The 19,361-nt window shown below is 47.1% G+C and overlaps 1 protein-coding gene across 3 annotated transcripts in view; it reads left to right on the forward strand.

The window, feature by feature from the left end:
* The first annotated feature begins 2,975 nt into the window (after positions 1 to 2,975).
* Positions 2,976 to 19,361, forward strand: part of DNAJC16 (DnaJ heat shock protein family (Hsp40) member C16) — a 54,600-nt gene continuing 38,214 nt past the window's right edge. For 2 of the 3 annotated variants that reach the window (XR_012784724.1, XM_075550939.1), the window contains exons 1-4: positions 2,994 to 3,128; positions 4,734 to 4,918; positions 9,807 to 9,873; positions 11,295 to 11,631. Coding sequence is in view for 2 of the 3 variants with exons in the window: in XM_075550939.1 (XP_075407054.1) it covers positions 4,752 to 4,918; positions 9,807 to 9,873; positions 11,295 to 11,631 (571 nt within the window). In the remaining variant the exon portion in view is untranslated. Of the gene's footprint in view, positions 3,129 to 4,733; positions 4,919 to 9,806; positions 9,874 to 11,294; positions 11,632 to 19,361 lie in introns of all 3 variants that reach the window. The other variant, XM_075550940.1, reaches the window with a different exon arrangement.

A 19,361-nucleotide genomic window follows, 5' to 3' on the forward strand; every position in this document is an offset into this window, starting at 1 on the left:
AATCAGGTCGCAGCTTGATGACCTCATTTGGAGGCATTAAGGAGATAAATATTCCACTGGAGTCCAGATCTACACTCTCTGTAACACATTCCTGTTGACTAGCCAGCCACATGGTGCTATGCTGATGGAGCCAGAGCCCTGGAGCTGGAGAAGCCACATGGAGACCCACACCAGCACTGAGATGCTTCCGCTGCCACTGGATCCACAAGACTTTCCACCCACTGGCCTGTGATCTTCCTGTATTTGGCATCATTGCATGTGTTGTGTGAGTCTGAAGAGGAATTTATAGACTGGTTATCAGACATATAGGCTAATATCAGACTTATGGACTTGAACTAGATGGGGCTGGGATGTTTTCTTAATATACAATTACTCTTTGATATAAAGCTCTTTCTTATACACATCTGCGTGTCTCGGGATTTGTTTCTCAAGTCAACCCCGACTAACACTATATAGGATAAAGTAGAAATGCCCCTGTGGGTTTCTGAGATGGTAAATCTTTAGGAGAGTAGAAAACCTTGTCTTTCTCCTGCAGAGCAGCTCAGCCAGGGATTTCAGCACTGCTGTCCTTGCAGTTAGCAGCCCAACACATAACCTACTAAGTATGCATTCCTTGCTTCCACTTTTCAAACCCAGTTGTTTCTATTTGTTGAGCATTTGCTATGCCCCAACTACTGGGCTAGCAGCTTCACTGTTGTCAGTTGTCATTGAGTCAGTTCTGACCCATAGTAACCCCATGCACATGAGAATAAAACACTGCTACAACCTGTGCCATCCTCACAATTGTTCCTATGCTTGAGCCCATTGTTGCAGCCCCTGGGTCATGATCTTGTTGAGGCCTTCCCGTTATTCGCTGGCCCTCCACTTTACCAAGCAGGATGTTCTCCAGGGATTGGTCTCTCCTGACAACATGTCCAAAATATGTAAGATATCACTTCTCAGCCTTTTGGCTAAGATCAAGGGCAAAGTATGTAAGATGAAGTCTCTCCATCCTTGCTTCTAAGGAGCACTCTGGCCATACTTCTTCCAAGACAGACTGGTTTGTCCTTTTAGCAGTCCATACTTTCAATATTTTTGCCAGCACAATTTAAATGCATCAATTCTTCTTCAGTCTCCCGTATTCAACTTTCACATACATGAAAATACCATGCATGTAATCGAAAATATCATGGTTTGTATCTGGCACACCTTGGTCCTCAAAATAACATCCTTGCTCTTCAATACTTTAAAGCAATCTTGTGCAGCAGATTTACCAGATGCACTGTGTCATTTGATATCTTGACTGCTGCTTCCATGAGCATTGATTGTGGATCCAAGCAAGACAAAATCCTTAACAACTTCAATATTTTCTCTATTTATCATGATGTTTCCTGTTGATCCAGTTGGAGGATTTGGGTCTTCGTTACACTGAATTGAAATCCATACTAAAGGCTTCAATACTTGAGCTACATCAGCAAGTGCTTCAAGTCCTCCTCACTTTCAGCGAGCAAGATCGTGTCGTCTGCATACTGCAGATTGTTCATAAGCTTCCCTCCAACCCGGATGCCAAATTCTCCAGCAACTGTCTATGCATTATATTAATTGTCCCTCACTTCAATCCTGCTGTGAAGTGTTTTCCCCATTTTACAGATGTGTACACTAGACTTAAGTAAGTGAAGTCACCATTCAAGATCAGTAGCAAGTGGCAGAAGCGGGTGGGGTTCAAGCCCAAACCCCAACCAGGAGTCCATCTTATAATGTCATTTCATCAGCAGCAAAACTTCAGCCTCACCCCGTTCACTCATTTATTCAACAAATATATAGTTTGACCTTGTGTCTGGCTGCAATACGGGACTCAAATACAGCAACAATTGTGAGGAATGTACAGGACCAGGGGTGTTTCTTTCTGTTATACATATGAGTCAGAACTAACGACAGCAATTGCATGTGACAAGGTTTGTGCACATAGCCATGTATACGTGTAGAAAACAGAACTCTACCCTTAAGAACTTTCACTCCGAGGGAACAAAAAACTAAAATCCAAACTCACTGCCACTGAGTCCATGATGACTAACAGTGACCCTATGAGTTTCTGAGACTAACTGCTTATTGGAATAGCAAGCCCAGTCTTTCTCCGGAGGATCTGCTGGTGGTTTTGAACTGCTGACCATGAAGATCGCAGCCCAACTACTATCCCACCAGGCTTGTCTCCAGTGGAGGGAGATGGATGATAAACAATATAAATAAGTAAGCGATAGAGTGTGTTTAAAAGATACAGTATGTTCAAGATGGTGACAAGTGCAAAGAAGAAGAAAAGCAGGCGGGGGGATATGAAATCTATCTCTGTATCCCCTAGAGTCCTGTCTCATTGGCTCAAAGAAAGTTTGCCTCATTCACCTGTACCTCTCCTCTACGCCCGCCCCCCCCCCTCTCTCTCACACACATACACACATACACACACCCTCTCCAGCTTTTAGCAAGGCCTGGTCCACTCTTAGTAAAAGTCATTAGCTAGGTTCAGCTCCTCCACTGAATGGCCGTGTGTGACCTTGGGCACCTCCCTGCCTCAGTGTCCCCATCAGTACCAGGAGGAGTTGGGCCGGAAAGAATCCCCAAGGTCCCTTCCAACGCTGACGCTTTAGGAGTCTATGAATAGGGTTAAAGAGAACAGGGACCAGAAATTGCTTCCCAACGCTAGCAACTGTTGCCAAACGAGGGCCGCCTCCGGCGAGCGTGGAAACTCCTCCCAGCACCGAGGAGGTCTTCCTGGCGTCCCATCATGCACCGCAACTACGCCTTGCTAGGAGGCACGCTTTGACCTCTTTGGTGACGACCGTCCCTTTGGAGCCAGCCAAAGAACGCGTATCGTCCCTATAGCAACCGCGCCAAGTCCACGCGCCGACGGCGAGTGACGAGGGTCAAAACTATCGCAAATTAGAAGCTGTCGCCGCGCCCAGTCTGCGGCGTCTGGGCGCTGGGCCTTTAAGGGTCACGTGGTTGGGCTCCAGCTCGTCTCCTCCTCCTCCTCCTCCTCCTCCTCCTTCCCCTCCCCAGGCCCGAACGAGCTCCGCCGTGCACTGGAACCTCCCGGCCGGGCGCGCCGACCGGAGCACGGACGCTGCAGCCGGTTAGGCCGGTGCCCTCCCCCGGTAACTCCTTCCCAGCGTGACGCGCGGAGCCGCGGACGCGGCAGAGACGGGCCGGCCCGGGATCTCCGATAGTTCCTGCTCGTCCGGGATCTCTGCTGGGCCCTGGGGGAACCGGGAACCCGCAGGGCCGGGCCCAGGGCGCTCGAGAGGGGGCGGGGAGGGGGCCGTGTCCTGAAAGGTTGCGACCCCCAGCGGAAGCTCGAGGCGGAGCTCCGACGCGGAGCGTGCCCTAAAAGATGCTCCCCACTGGGCTGGCAGCCCACCTGTTGGGCAGGTGGTTTCCTTTCCTGAGGCCACCACCGACCTGCAGGCTGTCAGCGTGAGAACTTCACCCCCACCCCCTCCCCTAGCTCTTGGGCCCTCACATTGGAGGAATGATCAGTGACTGTAGTGCCTAGTAGTGACCATACTGAGTATCGCTTACTGTTGATTCGGTGCTCAGTAAATACAATTTTCACATACATTTAATCCCCACGATAGTCCTTAATAGTTATTCCTTAGCAAGTTGTAAGTAACTTGCCCAAGGTCGTAAAGTGCTTGCGTTTGGATTCCGGTTCTAGTCTCGTTCCAAAGCCTCCGTGCTTAACCACTAGTGGTTGCCTTTGGGGCTTTGAACTGCTGGGTCAGCTGTTCAAAACCGCCAACCCCTCCGAGGGAGAAAGAACAGGCTTTCTGCGCCCATAAAGATTGACCCACAGAGGCAGTGCTACCCTGCCCTTTAGGGTTAAGATGAGTCAGAAACTGCTAGATGGCAGCAAGCTAGACGTCCCCATTTTGTAGCTCGTAAGTTGAGCCCCAAACAGTGAAGATGGAAAGGCTTGCCTTTGTAAGAAACTGGTTTGTTTGAGGATTCTATTTAACATGCACGCAGCCCTGGACATTGGTCATCAGGATTAATTAATCCCTCTCATGGCACGCCTGGGCAACATTAGATTTCCACTTGTCAAACTCTGCTGCAGTGACAGCTTTGTCCCCTTTGATAAAGGGGTCACATTAAAGATTTGAACCTCTGAAATCTATTTGTGAAACAAACAGATCGCCCTTGGGGGGTGGGGGGAAATCATTGTATAGTGAGTTTATTCAGCACCTGTTTAAGCGACGTGTGCTTAAAGAAAGTTGGCACTATTGCTGTCAGAATAAACATAATTTATTAAGTAGTCGCTTTAGTTTTCTTTTTATTTATTATTTTTTAAGCCAGTCAAATTCAGCAGTGGGGGGTTCTATAGTAACTTTAGTGACACTAACGTTACTCCATTCTGATAACCCCCTACCATCAGACCAGCCAGTCGCTTTAGTTTTCTATATATATTTCCCCACATTTGTTTGCTTATTATTTCTCCGTCTCATTCATTTTTTAGTCATTTCTAAGACACTCCCAAGATTCTGAATGTTGCTATTCTTACTGCTCACCTTTTCATCTTACTTGGGGTATTCAGAAAAGAATAGAGATTGTTGATTTAAGAGAGAGGGTCCAACAGCTTGATACTTTACCTGAAAAATGCCTTTTGTTTTGTATCTCATCCATATGTCTTTATCTTTAAAAGAAAAAAAAAAACCTGCCCAGCTGTCTGCCACTGAAACTTACTGCTTCTTCGATCATTTCAGCTCTGGAAAGGAAGAGATATGGAAGTGAAAAAGTTGGGCATTTCCTGGCAATTCTTGATAGTTCTGATTCTAATCCTGCAATTTCTGTCTGCGTTGGATTTTGATCCGTACAGAGTCCTAGGGGTCAGCCGGACAGCCAGTCAGGCTGATATTAAAAAGGCTTATAAGAAGCTCGCCCGGGAATGGTAGGTGAAACAAATTAAAAACAGCTTAATATAAACTTAAGTTTTAGCAGGGGGATGAAATCCTAAATTGCAATAAGTTTTATGTGTCTGTCTTTCTATTATTTTCACACACATATGTACATACAAACATATCTGTCTAAAATATTTGATGTGGGAAAATTAACTTGCATGGTACTCTAATTTTGAGTGATGAGATCAAACATATCATTTATGAAGCTCCTGTTTATGAATCTTTGGACTTAAGAATCACCTTAGATACCGTTTGTGTTGTTAATGTTACAGTAGAATGGGGCCTTTAAAGACGAAAAACCGCCCACTGATCGGCAATGTTAAGGTACCTTCCCAGGATAGGTTACTCATGATGTAACTCCAAGTAGACTGATTACTAAAACGAACACAATCTAATCCTGTTCTCTAAATTGTTAATTTTTTTTAAAGCTTTTAAATATTCTTAGAATAAGAATGTGTTGTCCCTGATTTTTAAAGAATATTCATAACCATTACTTTAAACCAACGTCTTGTGGGGGCAGGAATCAAAAGTTAGCAAGGTCACAATAAATCTGAAACGTATTTTGGGTGAATGGCATCATTTCTTGTATCAATGCTTAGCCATGGCCAAGAAGCACAGGTGTTGGGTTTTGCCAGGTGTTGGGTTTTGCCGCTGACAGGGAGCTATGAGGAAGGAGGGATAGAAAGGACGCAGCAGGGTGACCTGACCGTAGCGAATGTGGAAGGTCTAGGAGGGGAACCATCACCATTGAGCATTGACTACATGCTGGACTCCAGGTTCTGGGCTTTTTGTTTCATTCCAACCCTACAGCTGCCCTGTGAGCAAGGGCAGTACGGTCCCTGTTGTACAGGTGCAGAAATCGGGGCTCAGAATGATTAAGTATGTATTTACGCCTGGGTTCCAGAGTTTGCCCTGCACCAACAGGTAGTTCCTCGGGTTTGTGTTGTTGCTGGGTTGTTTCTACACTCCCCTTCCCACCAGAAATAGGGGAGCGCGGGTTAGCATTTGGGTGGAAAGGAGTTGCCTGAGACAGCAGGAAGCCATGGAGCCGCAAAGCTGCCACAGGCAAATGACACTGCAGCTGTGCGTGGCTCTGGCTGGCACTCTTACTCATCAGTGGGGAGATGTATCTGTCAGACTGCTTGCGATGGAGGCAAAATGTAGTTTGAAACAATGTTTGGGCTAAGGAAATCTTTCAGAGTGTTTTCATGTTAGGAATCCAGAATTGGGCGCTAAAACGGTGTCTTGATTCTGCTTGACGTCTTTCCAAGGGCTCTGGAACTCTGTGTTGCTCTCTGTGCTGTCTCACATGCTCGCCTGGCCCTGCTTAAAGTAGAAATTGCTAAGTCTGCAGTTGATTGATACGGAGCCACAGTTTTTTTTGGTGGGGGGGACAAGGTACAGCCTTCAGTGACATTTTAAGGGCAAAATCGATCACTTCGTATAGGCAGAGCCTCTTACAATGAACAGTTTGGGTTTTTGTCTTCAGGGCTGCACAGGACGCGATGGGGTTAGCAGCCACATGCTTCTCCGTATATGATGATTACAGTCTCAATAGGAGGAGAATAGTGCCATCCCGGAGTGTGGAAATGGTACTTGACCTCGTATCTCCACGGCGTTATTTGTCCATGTTTTGGTTGTGGCATTGTTCTTTCACTGGCTTCCTTCCCTTCTCACCTGAGGGTGACTGCAACTCCTAGTGCGGCTCAGAGTTTGCGTTTTCAGAATGAGCTCTAGCCAGAAGAGATGCATGAATTTTTGGCTTGGGTCTGTAGCTAGCTAGGCCTTCGCGGCTTCATCTTGTTCCCCAGGACTTTCTCCTTGCTTAGTGAACCCTTGGAACCCCGTTTTGCCCTCAGGAAAGACATATTTCTCTGCTGATGATGACATTTTAACGTAGGTGCTTTTGCAAAATAAGGATTTCTACCCTGAGTGGGGTGGAAAAGGGCTCTATCAAATCTGGACCAAATGGGTATAACCTGGTTCAGTCAGTCTAGTTCTTTACTGGGTACCCTTCTCTGCCTCCATTTGGTTTTCCTTTAGAGGGAGCTGGATAGCCAGCAGGTACCACGCCCAGTATTTTCTTGCCTTTGACATGGAAAAGATGCTTGTCGCTGTCAGATGCACTGACCAGCAGCACACAGTACTTTCCTAGGGTTGAACTCAATCCTTTGCTAAGTGTCTTTCCAATGGTGTGTCCCGCAACTCGGGCCTTATAAGCTGAAAGCTGTCTCGAGGTTTCCTCCTGCTTTGGGGGCCGGCTTCCTCTATTTCATGATCCGTGGTTTCTCACCCAGCTGCCTTCAGGACCTTCACAGCTCCCTCCCCACCCTTCTTCCTCTGTAAAATTCTCTCTCTTAAATCTTCCTTTGTTCGAGTGCATATTTTTGTCTTTTTCCGTCTTTAACCTAAGTTTGCATATTGAAAACTTAGTCCAGGTTGACTAGAGAAACAAACTCATAGGCATTCATGTGTACAAGAGCTTTATATAAAAGAGCATTAGACTATCGAGACAACATCCCAGGTCAGTCCAGATCAAGTCCATAAGTCCGATGTTAGCCCATATGTCCGATATTAGTCTATAAATTCCTCTTCAGACTTAGCACAACACATGCAGTGACGTCAAATGTAGGAAGATCACAGGCCAGTGGGTGGGAAGTCTTGTGGATCCAGTGGTGGTAGAAGCATCTCAGCCGCTGGCTGGATCTCTAGGTGGCTTCTCCAGCTCCAGGGCTCTGGCTCCATCAGCGGAGCTCCATCCGTCTTGTCAACGGTGTCCCGCCTCCAGGGAGGAAGACAGAAGTTCCCAAAATCCTCAGAAGAAGGCCATGCCCACACAGAGGCTTTACTGGCTTTAACCCGATTGACAGGCTAGCCTCTACCCCTTCCTCAAATTGACAGGAGATTATGTAACTGCCACAGAAACACTTTTACTTTCTTTTTTGTCATCCAGAAGCATCTTGGCTTGAGTCACACCGTTTCCATTGTGCCCTGCTGAGTTGTCTTCCTCCCACTCGTCGTCCTAACAAGCATTAAAGGGTTAGGCTAAGAGAAGAATGATGTTTGAATTCAGCTTCTCAAAGGGCATTTCTAGAGCTGTCAGAATATGCAGTCTAATTCATTCAACATGTGGCTGCTAGACAACGTTCGTCAACTTATAGGGATTTTGTTGTTGTTTTAAGTCCAGGGTATTCGATGCTGTCAGTAGTCACTTGCTTCCAGGGGACTCTTTCTTTACTTCTTGAGCCTTAGCTAAAAGAATTGTCCTCCAAATGAGCAAGAACGATTACGTTCAAAACAAGTGCTATCATGCAGAGGCCGTCCGTAGAAGTGAGCATTGCAGAATCAATCCGCACAGAACACAGATCGAGGTCTGAGGGGAGGCCCTGTGGAAGTCAAGTCCTGCCCCTACATCCCAGAGCCTTAAAGTCCCCAAAGTTCCAGATGGTATAAACACAGGAAGATCACAGCATATACCGCAGCAAGATGGGCACAGTTGATTAATTGCCAGCTGAGTGTAAGACCAAATGTTGACGATTCAGTGGCAGCTGTTGAAGATTGATGCAGTCTCTATGAGCGGAAATCAGTTTGCAGAAACTAGCCTTTTCTCCCCTCTTAAAACTTGTGGCCTTGATCCTGATAATCCATTTACTGGAAAAAGGCCATTCCTGGGCAGAATGGAATGACCAGGGTATTAATATTGAAAATCAAGACTTTCTTATTTGAAAGTCAGCAGCAAGATACCATTTGGAACCTAGCTGTTACTAAACAAATTCATGGGGCACCTGCTTCTGCCTTCCTGCGTCGTCCGAAGAAGTGCCCTAATGGCTCTCTCATCCTGACATTGGGATGGAGCGCCGCCACCTGGGATCAGGCAGTGCTGCTTACAAAGAAGGGGCTTGAGCCTCCAGCCGCCCTGCAGTGGGCAGTCGCAGTGTAAAGACTGGGTCTGCCCCACCTTGCCTCTGTGAAGTACTTTAAAAATGCAGCCAGCCTGAGCGCTGTGGGAGGCTATTTCTTAGCATCAGGTAGTACAGGTATATGAAACAGCTGTTTGCTTCTACCATTTCTTTCAAAGAAACTGCCCTGAACAGAACGGTCTGCCAGCTGCCTTTGCTGTAATAAACTACAAGGATGGGGTGGGGATAAACCAGCCCCCCACAACTAATCCCCGGTTTGGTAGGCGCAATCATACAGTTAAGATATATAAAGATTATAGTAAAGTCATAAAGAAACAGAGATGGGAGAGTAGAATAAAGAAGTCACACACATTTCGTGGTAGCATGCTCACCTCAGCTCCTCTTGATGGTCCACATGGAGGTGGGAGACGAGTGGGCAGGAAAGAGAGCATGAGGTTTTATTTCTAACCAAAGCTTACACATTTTTGGGGATATGCAAGCCTCCTGATTATAGGTAATGATCTATGTCACAGGAAGGAGTTGTAACAGGCAATACAGCAAGAGGAGGGCGATGACCTAGGGGTGTACGGCGGGAAAGGGGGTACATATGAGGCAAGATGGGTGGACCCTAGACTCAATATAGTAGTCCAAGCTTAGTCATCCTTGAGTGGTCCTGGCTTGCCTCCGGGCTCTCCTTCAAGGGAACAATGTCAGAAGAGAGTGGGCCCTACTTGGGGTGGGTCAGACAATACAGTCTGGTTGCTCTTGATGGCTGATACCCTTAAGGAGAATAACCTCTGACCTACTTTCGTTGACCTCCTAGTGTACAGTCATTTACATGTGTAGCAAGCAGCATCTTGGGTTTGGCATATATTTGGGGGAGACAACTTGGGGGAAAATCTTCTGGATTCCCACCAGTTGTTAACTGGCCAGGAATGAAAAATTAAATCGAATCTTGTTTCCCCATTTTGTGTTTCAGGCATCCTGACAAAAACAAAGATCCTGGAGCCGAAGACAAGTTCATTCAAATTAGCAAGGCTTACGAGGTACCGTGCCAAACTCTGATGCACCCACTGGCCTGTATAAAATTGGCCTTAGGCCCTCCGTCTCCTGAGGTCTCCTCAGAAAAGGCATTTCCGCAGGCCTTGACCCAGTTTCTAGAAGATGGTAGGGAGAACAGATTTGGCCACCTCCGTTATGAGGAAGCATGTGCCTGAACACATCAGCTCTTGAACTGCCTGACCTCTTTTCCAAGGCTTTCGTTGGAAATGTGGAGTTACCTGGAGTACTGCCCTTTAGAAACTTACAGGAAAGAATTACAGACCAACTTCCCTCACGCAACATTACAAATACCCAGCGTTTTAACAGTTTTCTAACACGTCAGCTTCAGCAGGTGGTTCTGGAATGTGAAAGCCTGGGCTTGGCTTCCTTTGGGAAGAAATGTGGTGCTCGGTGCATAGGAATGACACGCCACCCTAAAGCAGAGTCTTGCACGGATTTTAGACTTCCAAGTTGTTTTTTAAGGAAAAGCAAGGTAACTAGCATACAAGACTCAATGCTGTGGCCTCTTTGGTTTTCACAGCATCCCATGCTATGCGTTGAATTAACGCCAAGGCATGGCTGAGCTCTTTTTTTTTGCGATGACGCCCTGGCCATCGGCGTTGTGTCGAGTCACTGGTTTTACTGATGTAAACCCACCAGTGTTCTGTGGCTCAGAAAGGCTTCGGGCTAACACAGAGCGCACGTATCTGAGGGACTTGAGTGTTGATTGCGGTCCTGAATTATCTTGTTTTTTGTTAAGGGAAGACTTTCTGGAAGATGTAATGTCCTGATGTTTGCATGTACAGGGTATGTGTTGCTCATCCATTTGGGCACCAGCTGACTGCACATAGGTCCGTGGCCCTTCTGAGAGTCTCATAGAATTCAGAAATTCCCATCAGAATGGACCATCGCAGACAGACTTAGCTGAGTACTGAGGTCTAGAGCTCTGATCTGTTGCTGGCTGCATCCCAACCCCAGAGTAGCGGGGTAGGAAGTCCCAGCACCCATCCACGCTCTCCTCAGGCAGGAGCTGTGCAGACACCAGAGCTACCAAGGTATGGCACATGCTGGCCCAGCCCAGCGGCCTCTGCGGAGTGGTCCAGGGCGTGGCAGCAGCGGGAGGAGAAGTAGGAAACTTGATGAGCGCCGGGTGGAGGGCAGGCAGGAGCCAGACGCAGCTCTGGCTGTGAGCAGCAGCAGCAGTGGCGGCAGTGCCAGAGTCTGCCCAGTGCCTGGGCTCCGGCAACTCCTGCCCCGTCTCTCCTGTGTGTGCCGTGCTGTTCACAAAGCCTCCAATCACACAGCATCCTGTTTCGGAGAACAGATCGAAGGCAGTGGACCTGCCACTTCACTCTCCGTCTCCTACGCTGCGTGTAGAAGACCCCTTGGGTGACCACTCTTCTTTTTCCTGATACCCTCCTTCCAGATCCTTTCCAACGAGGAAAAGAGATCCAACTATGACCACTACGGGGATGCTGGGGAGAACCAGGGCCACCAGCGGCGGCAGCAGCGAGAGTACCGCTTCCGCCATTTCCATGAGAATTTTTACTTTGATGAGTCGTTTTTCCACTTCCCTTTCAACTCTGAGCGGCGGGACTCCGCGGATGAAAAGTATTTGCTGCACTTTTCACAGTACATGCACGAAGTGGTGCCAGATAGCTTCAGGAAGCCCTACCTCATCAAGATCACCTCAGACTGGTGCTTCAGCTGTATCCACATCGAGCCCGTGTGGAGGGAAGTCGCTCAAGAACTGGAAGGCATAGGTAAGGCCCTTGTGGTCATCAGAAGTGGTCGTAATCGGCCAAGGGGACTTGTGAAGGCTTGAATTAGATGGGCTGTTGGGGAGGAAGCCGTTGGTATCATTTTTCCTCACAAGCTCGTGGAAATTGGTATTGTCCAGAGGCACATTTTCAGGGAGGAGAGATGCATAAGCCACTTCCATTTTGCATTAGTAACTTGAAACATTTGTCTGTCTAATTTCCCAACGTCTGGTTTGGGACCTAATCAATAAGAGAAGCTCAGAAATGAACGGCTTGAACCCAGCAGCTGAGCGTCAGCTGTAACACCTGTGGGTTTTGCACATCCATCTGACAGTACTTGTGATTTCGCTCGTGGCCGTGGGGTGCCCAGATTCCTGACCAACTGAACCTGCTGAGAGTCAGCTCCCACTCAGAGCCACCCTGTAGGACAGGGCAGACCCGTCCCGTGGGGTTTCCTCCGCAGAAGCAGACTGCCTCCTCGGTCTCCCACAGAGTGCTGATGGGCTCCCGTGACTGGCCTTCAGGAGCAGCTGTGCCACCAGAGCTCCCTGATCAGCCCTTCCTTCCTTCTCTTTCTTTGTTATCGTTTTACTGGGTGCTCTTACAGCGCTCACAACAATATCATTCCATAGTGCGATCTCCTCCAGCACGATTGTACAATTGCTGCCACGGTTTCCAAATAGTCTCGACATTGTCTCCTTCACCCCACCTGCCCCTGAAACCTTTAGTCGACTTGCTGTCTCTAGAGTCATGATTAACCCTTTCATGTTCCATATTTATTGACTAGTGCCTGGAAAAATTACAGTGATCCAGGACCATAAAAACCTAAGCCCACTGCCAGTGAGTTGAGCCTATGGGGCAGAGTAGAATTGGCCCCTGTGGGTTTCCAAGGCTGTCAGCCTTCACGGGAGCAGCCTCAGCTGCCTCCTACAGAGCGGCTGATGGAATTGAACTGCTGACCTTGCAGTTAGCAGCCCAGTACTTTAACCACAGCACCACTAGTGATCCAGAGAGGATATTTATTTGAATACATCCTGAAAGTTGGAATCACTGTGTCTGTATTTTGGAGGTACTAGCAGACCTGTTCGACATAGGGACCTGGAGAGCACATACTGCTGAAAACATCAGTTCAGTGATTCTAAATCGAAATTCCCAATCTCCCTTGAGAAGCAAGGAGGTGCTCAGATTTGTAAAATATTTCCCTGAGACCGAATCAAGAAGTTCGTAGAAGCTGAGGGAATATGGTTAGCGCGTGGCCTACCAAATGGAAGGTAGTCAGTAGGTGCCTGCTGTTGATGCTTAGATGGATGCTTAAGAAGGTGAAGCCAGGTAGAAGCCGCTGAGCTCAACAGCTGTCTTCATGATAAAGCCCACCGCGGTGTATGTGCCACTAGTGATCTGCTCGGGGTCGGCATGAAGGCCCAATAGCAAAGCACAATCGTTGGACCAGTACGTCATTTAGGGTGGTAATGCATTTTCACCAACATCGTTTTCAGCGTGCCAGGCAAGCATAGATGACGAGAGGTGGCATAGATGGCCACAGTGGTGATTAACACAGGCTGCGGAGTTGGGTAGGCCATGGTTTCCCTCTCAGCTCTGCCAATCCTTGAACGAATTATGGAGCCCAAGTTTGTTCATCGCCAAGCCAAGAACAAACAAACGAACTCACTGCATCGAGTCGGTTCTGACTCCTGGTGACCCTGTAGGACGTGTGGGGTAGAACTGCCCTGGGGGCTTTTGAGACTGTGACTCTTCATGGAATAGAAAGCCTCTCTTTTTCCCAAGGAGCGACTGAAGTTTTGAACTGCCGACCTTGTGGGTAGCAGCCCAACAAGTAGCCACGGCACCATCAGGTCCCCTTCGTCTCCAAAAGTGGGTGATAATGCCAAACTAGCAGTCATCTCATTAAAGACTAAGTGACGGGGAACACAGTGTTTCTTCAAAGTACACGATTTGAGGAAATGCTGACTTACGGTTAGCCGCTGCCGAACACTGTAACCCACTGTCCCAGCAGGGTTCCTAGTAAGCACTTACAAAAGAAACTTAGCAAATTGCTGGTTAACTGGGTTTTCTGGTTTGAAAAACTCCTTTTTTTTTTTAAAGTGCTTGTTGTACAAATCTTTTTGTAAATATTTCTTAAATGTATTACTCCACTCCAACTGATTATTAACTATCAACTCTCTTACGATTTTTTGAGCTGAGCTTTAAAAGACCACTGAGTCTGCTGAGCAGAAACCGGAGGTGTAACTTGAGCCTCACAGGGAACCGAGCACCCTGAGAAACAAGCATTCTGCATCCACAGAACAGCCAGCGGCTCCGTGTGGACCGGACCTAGGCTGTGTGTGAGAAAGAAAGGAGGGGGGGGCGGGGCATGCTGGGAGCCAGGGAGAAAGGAACTTGAAACCCCAGGCCACGGAACTGGACTTTATTTTATAGTGTGTAATAAAGCCAAGAAAACGTTTTACACAGAGGAGTGACCTGAGTGTGCTGCAGAAAGTCACCCGTTAACGCTGTCCGAGGACATTCAAAGTGGGAGGAAATGGGAGGAAGTGACTGGCTCTGACAAGAGACAGCCGCTGGCCTGAAGGAGGGCAGTAGGTAAAGAGAGCTGTGGACAAAGGGTGTGTCAGAGAGACGATCGTGGGAGCCTCAGAGGCCTGGGGTCTGGAGGACGTGTCAATATAAGAACTGAGGAAAGGGGAGGAGAAGGGGTGAAACTCCTGACTTGGGGACATAGTAGAGAAGGGCTGAATTGAGGGAGAAGAGGTTTGACATGGTAAGAACAGAGAATAGAACTGCCCCGGGAGTTTCTGAGACTCCATCTTTGCAGACTAGATAGCCTCATCTTTCTCCCACAGAGCGGCTGGTGGTTTTGAACTGCTGACCTTGTGGTTAGCAGCCCAACACCGTAACTATACCACTAGGGTTCCTAATAATGATAATAGCTGGTGATTTATTGAGAGTTTACCATGTGCCAAGCACTATGATAAATATAAACAACAATATGTAAACAACCACCCTGTGAGGCAGGCACTATGGTCACTTCTTTTTGTTTATACTTGAGATGCTTAACTTACTCTGGGTACCTTGTCCAGGATTAGACAGTTGACATTTGCCAGTGCCGAGATTCGATCCTCGAACCCACATAGTCTGTCTGCCTTTCCAGCTGTATGTTCACCCATGATGCTATTACTGCCTCTCTGTCCCCAAATGCTTGATGATTGATGATCTTGCTGCTCTTTGGGGTTGTTGTGTGGCATTATTCATGGCTTAAAATGGCAGGGATGGAAGACCCATCGAATGAAAATTTGATCTTTAGAATTAGTATCCACCGAGTTTTTTAGCCTGTTCCCCAGCCCACCCCCAAATAGTTCCTATGCCAGGTTTTGACGGAATACATTCGATTTATTAGGCTTATAGACCCTTTTCCTCTTTGGAACTTTGAAGTTGGTTGAAGATTTCTGACGGCTAGGTTCCACTTGCTCCAGTTTGTTGAGCCTGAGCTGAAGATGAGGGACAGTGGCCACGGCCAGTCCCTGTGCAGTGGAGGCAGCGCCACTCTTCCACACGCCGTGTTTCCATGTGAGGTGGGCAGAGCCGACAGGCCGAGAAAGAGCTGAGTGGCTGGGAATGCATAGCCATTGCCCGGCTAGCATAAAACACCTGAATTACCAAGACTGAATGAGACAGACCCATTCTACCCGGAGGAGAAATTCAGGCAGAATCTATAGTCGTGCCAGCTAGCTATTTTAATAAGTAGTGGTAAAGCTTCCAACATTTGTAGATATAAGTAGGCCATGCCGCATTTGCTCAGAAATAGCACAGCTCTGGCCTTTATGTGCACAGAGAATCAACAGTAGCCGCACGCTGCAAGTCCAGAGTGATAGAATACTGGAAGAGTAAGCAGAGGGACAGGAATCGGTCCATATGCTCATTTAAGATGTCTAACTAATTAATTAATTAGATGTCTTCTTGAGCAAAATTATGTACCAAGTACTGTATTACACTAAAAGTACTGTGTATACTCGACTATAAGCCGACCCGAACAACAGCCAAGGCACCTAATTTTACCACAAAACTGCATTAAAAATGTGCTGGAAAACTCGACTTATACGCGAGTATATACAGTAAATAAATAACTCATTATCACCCAGTTGATCCTGATTTGTAGTGACCCAGTAGGACAGAGCAGAACTGTCCCTAAGCGTTTCCAGGGCTGTCACCTTTACGGAAGTGGCCTGTGATCATCTCCTGACAGCTGTACGCTTCGCCGTTGAGCACTTGACCAGCGCACCACCAGGGCTCCCTCGTTAGTGAAGACATAAAAGAACTGTCATTTTTATTGAGCACTTCAGTTGTCCTCATCGTACTAAGTGCTTGGTGGTGGGGTTTATGTATTCCCAGAACAACCCAACGAGGGAGAAATGGTTATTATCCCTATGGTATAGATGAGGAAACTGAGGCACAAGAAGGCTAAGCAACACCAGTGTTGGGCTAAGGGCCCAGACATCTAACTGCAGAGTCCACCAACTCGGCCACTGGGCTGTACTGCTTAAGAAACACGTAAAGCCTGGCCCCTGCTTTGCTCAGGAAACTCGGGAAGAGGCTCCCTCCCTCCCTCCCTCACTCCAGCACCGTCCGTGCTTGCTGGGGCCAGCAACGATGAGCTTCTTGAAACTCAAGGGCGATGTTCAGCAAATCTACTTAAGGTGGTGATATGGTGATCGCCCACCATCACGTCTTGCTTCGTTTGCTACCAAATCTCTATTTTTTTGGTTTTGTTTTTTTCATGTCTTTTTTTTTTCATCATTCTACTGGGGGCTCGTACCGTTCTTATCACAGTCCATACGCACATCCATTGTGTCGAGCACATTTGTACATTTGCTGCCGTCATCATTTTCAAGACATTTGCTTTCTACTTGAGCCCTTGGTGTCAGCTCCTCATTTTTTCCCTTACTCCCCCAACCTCGTCCCTCCCTCATGAGCCTTTGATAATTTAGATTTTTTTTTTCATGTCTTAACACTGACCGATGTCTCCCTTCACCCACTTTTCTGTTGTCTTTCTCTCAGAGAGAGGGTTATATGTAGATCATTGTAATTGGTTCCCCCTTACTCCCCCTACCTTCGCCTTACCCTCCCAATATCATTACTCTCATTATTGGTCCTGAGGGGTTTATCTGTCCTGGATTCCCTGTTTCCAGTTCTTATCTGTGCCTATGTACATACTCTGGTCTAGCCAGATTTGTAAGGTAGAATTGGGGTCAACATAGTGGTGGGGAGGAAGCATTAAAGAACTAGAGAAAAGTTGTATGTTTCATCAATGCGACATTGCACCCTGACTGGCTTGTCTCTTCCTTGTGACCCTTCTGTAAGGGGATGTCCAATTGTCTACAGATGGGCTTTGGGTCTTCACACTCTCTCTCATTCACATTGATATGATTTTTTGTTCTGGATCTTTGATGCCTGATACCTGATCCCATCAACACCTTGTAATCACACAAGCTGATACGCTTCTTCCTTATGGACTTTGTTGCTTCTGAGCTAGATGGCTGCTTGTTTATCTTAAAGTCTTTAAGACCCCAGGTGCTATATCTTTTGATCAGCTTTCTTCACCATGTTTGCTTATGATCTTGTCAGGGAGATGAGCATCAAAGAATGCTGGGATATTAGAACAAAGTGTTCTTTCATTGAGGGAGAACTTGAGTAGAGGTCCAATGTCCGTCTGCTACCTTAGTACTTAACATATAAATATATGCACATAAATCTATTTCCCTATCATTATATATAAGTATACTTACATATGTACATGCCGATATTTAGACCTCTATAAATATCCTTTGCCTCCTAGTTCTTTTCTCTATTTCCTTTTACTTTGCTCTTGTCCCCCTATCATGTTCGTCCTTCATTCGGGTTTCAGTAATTCCTCTCGGCTACATTGCCCTGTTCAAGCTCCACCAGGCATCCTATACTCTCCTCACCATCGATTTGGATCACTTGTTGTTCCCCTGGGTTGGTTGACCCCTTCCCTTCCTGTTCTCTGCCTCCCCCTCTCCCATGTCCCTCTGGAACCATCAGTCCCTTTGTTTTCTCCTCTGGATTGTTTATCCTGCCTATCTTATCTAGATTGACATGCAGAGACAATAATAAGCACAAAAATAAGACAGAGCAAAACAAAGCAACAACATTAAAAAAAACAAACCAAGAAACAAAACAACAACAAAAAAGCCTATAAATAGTTCCAATTCTGCGCCGTGTTGACCTTTAGGAGTGTTTTCAGGTCATCTGATGGGGTGCCACGCCCCAGCCCCACAGTCTGTTTTGGGTATTCTCCGGGGACTACATTGCTCTGCTTTCCTTGCAGCTCTGTTGCACACCCTTAGTGTTTCGCCCCAGTGTGATGGGGTCAGATTGTGCATAGTTCCCACACTGTGTCTCCAGTGTTGTGCCCCATAACGCTGTGGGTCAGTGAGAGAATGCTATGTCTGTGTCTGGTGGTGGGGGCGCCGCCCAATGGTCCTCTGCATTGGCTTCTCTGAACAGGAATATTATCCTCAGGGCTTGGTGACCCAGGATGTGTTCCATTCTCTCTCCTAACCTCTTCCTTTGCTCCTGTGTGCTCTGACCAAATGCACCCCTCTCCCTGAGCTGTAGCTTCAGTGCTGTTCTCTGAAATCACGTCTTACTCTAAAAGAACAAATCGATCCTTTCTTTTACGGAGTTGCAGTGGCTAGAACAACACTATACTATCTAGGAAATGGGTCTGCCAATCTGTTAGTGAAAAGGTGTCTTTTTTCTGCTCTAGCTGTGTCCTGGATTCGATTTTGTTTCATGTTGTTTTGTGTCTTTGGAGTTTGTTTGCAGATTTTGGCTCTGTGCCTTCCCTTAAAGGCTTGCTCACAGGTTGCAAAAAAAAAAAAAAAGTGTGTGTGTGCTGGCTACAGAGGGGCAAGGAATGAGCCTCCCCAAAGATGTGCATGTGTAGAGATGCATAAGGATGGACGGGGTATCATCTGGGGTTTTGAATAACGGCATCTCACAGAGATGCTTAGTACTGTACAGAGTCAAAACCCGCTTTGTTAGATACCATCGAATCAGTCCAGCTCATCGCTACCCAAAGTACGAAAGAAGGAAACACTGCCTGGTCCTGTGCCAACGTGCCGATTGTGGCGTGTGAACCCATTGTTGCAGCCACTGTGTCATGCCACATTGCCCAGGGGCTCTGTCTCTTTCACTGGCATTCTGCTTTACCAAGCATGGTCTCCTAAAAACGTGTCCCAAAGGTGTGTGAGACAGAGTCTCACCGTTCTCGCTTATAAAGAGTATTCTGGCTTTAAGAGAGAGAGAGAGAGAAAAAAAATTCTGTCTGTATTTCTTTCAAAACAGACTTGGTTCTTTTGGCAGCCCATGGTACTTTCAGTAGTCTTTGCCAGTGCCCTAGTTCAAGTGCAGCAATTCCTCTGCGACTTCCTTATTCATTGTCCAGCTTTCACATGCTTATGAGGCAGGTGAAATCCTCATGGCTTGGGTCAGGCTCACCTTACTCCTCACAGTAACATCTGGGCTCTAAAACATTTTAAAGAGACCGTACACGGCAGATTTGCTCAGTGCACTTTGTCATTTGATTTCTTGACTGCTGCTTCTGTGAGCATTAATTGGGGATCCAAGTAAAAAGAAATTCTTGACAACTTGATCTCTTCTCTTCTTACCATGACTGGCCCGATTGTGAAGGTTTT

Source organism: Tenrec ecaudatus, chromosome 1 (genome assembly GCF_050624435.1).
Source record: "Tenrec ecaudatus isolate mTenEca1 chromosome 1, mTenEca1.hap1, whole genome shotgun sequence".
NCBI lineage: Eukaryota > Metazoa > Chordata > Mammalia > Afrosoricida > Tenrecidae > Tenrec > Tenrec ecaudatus.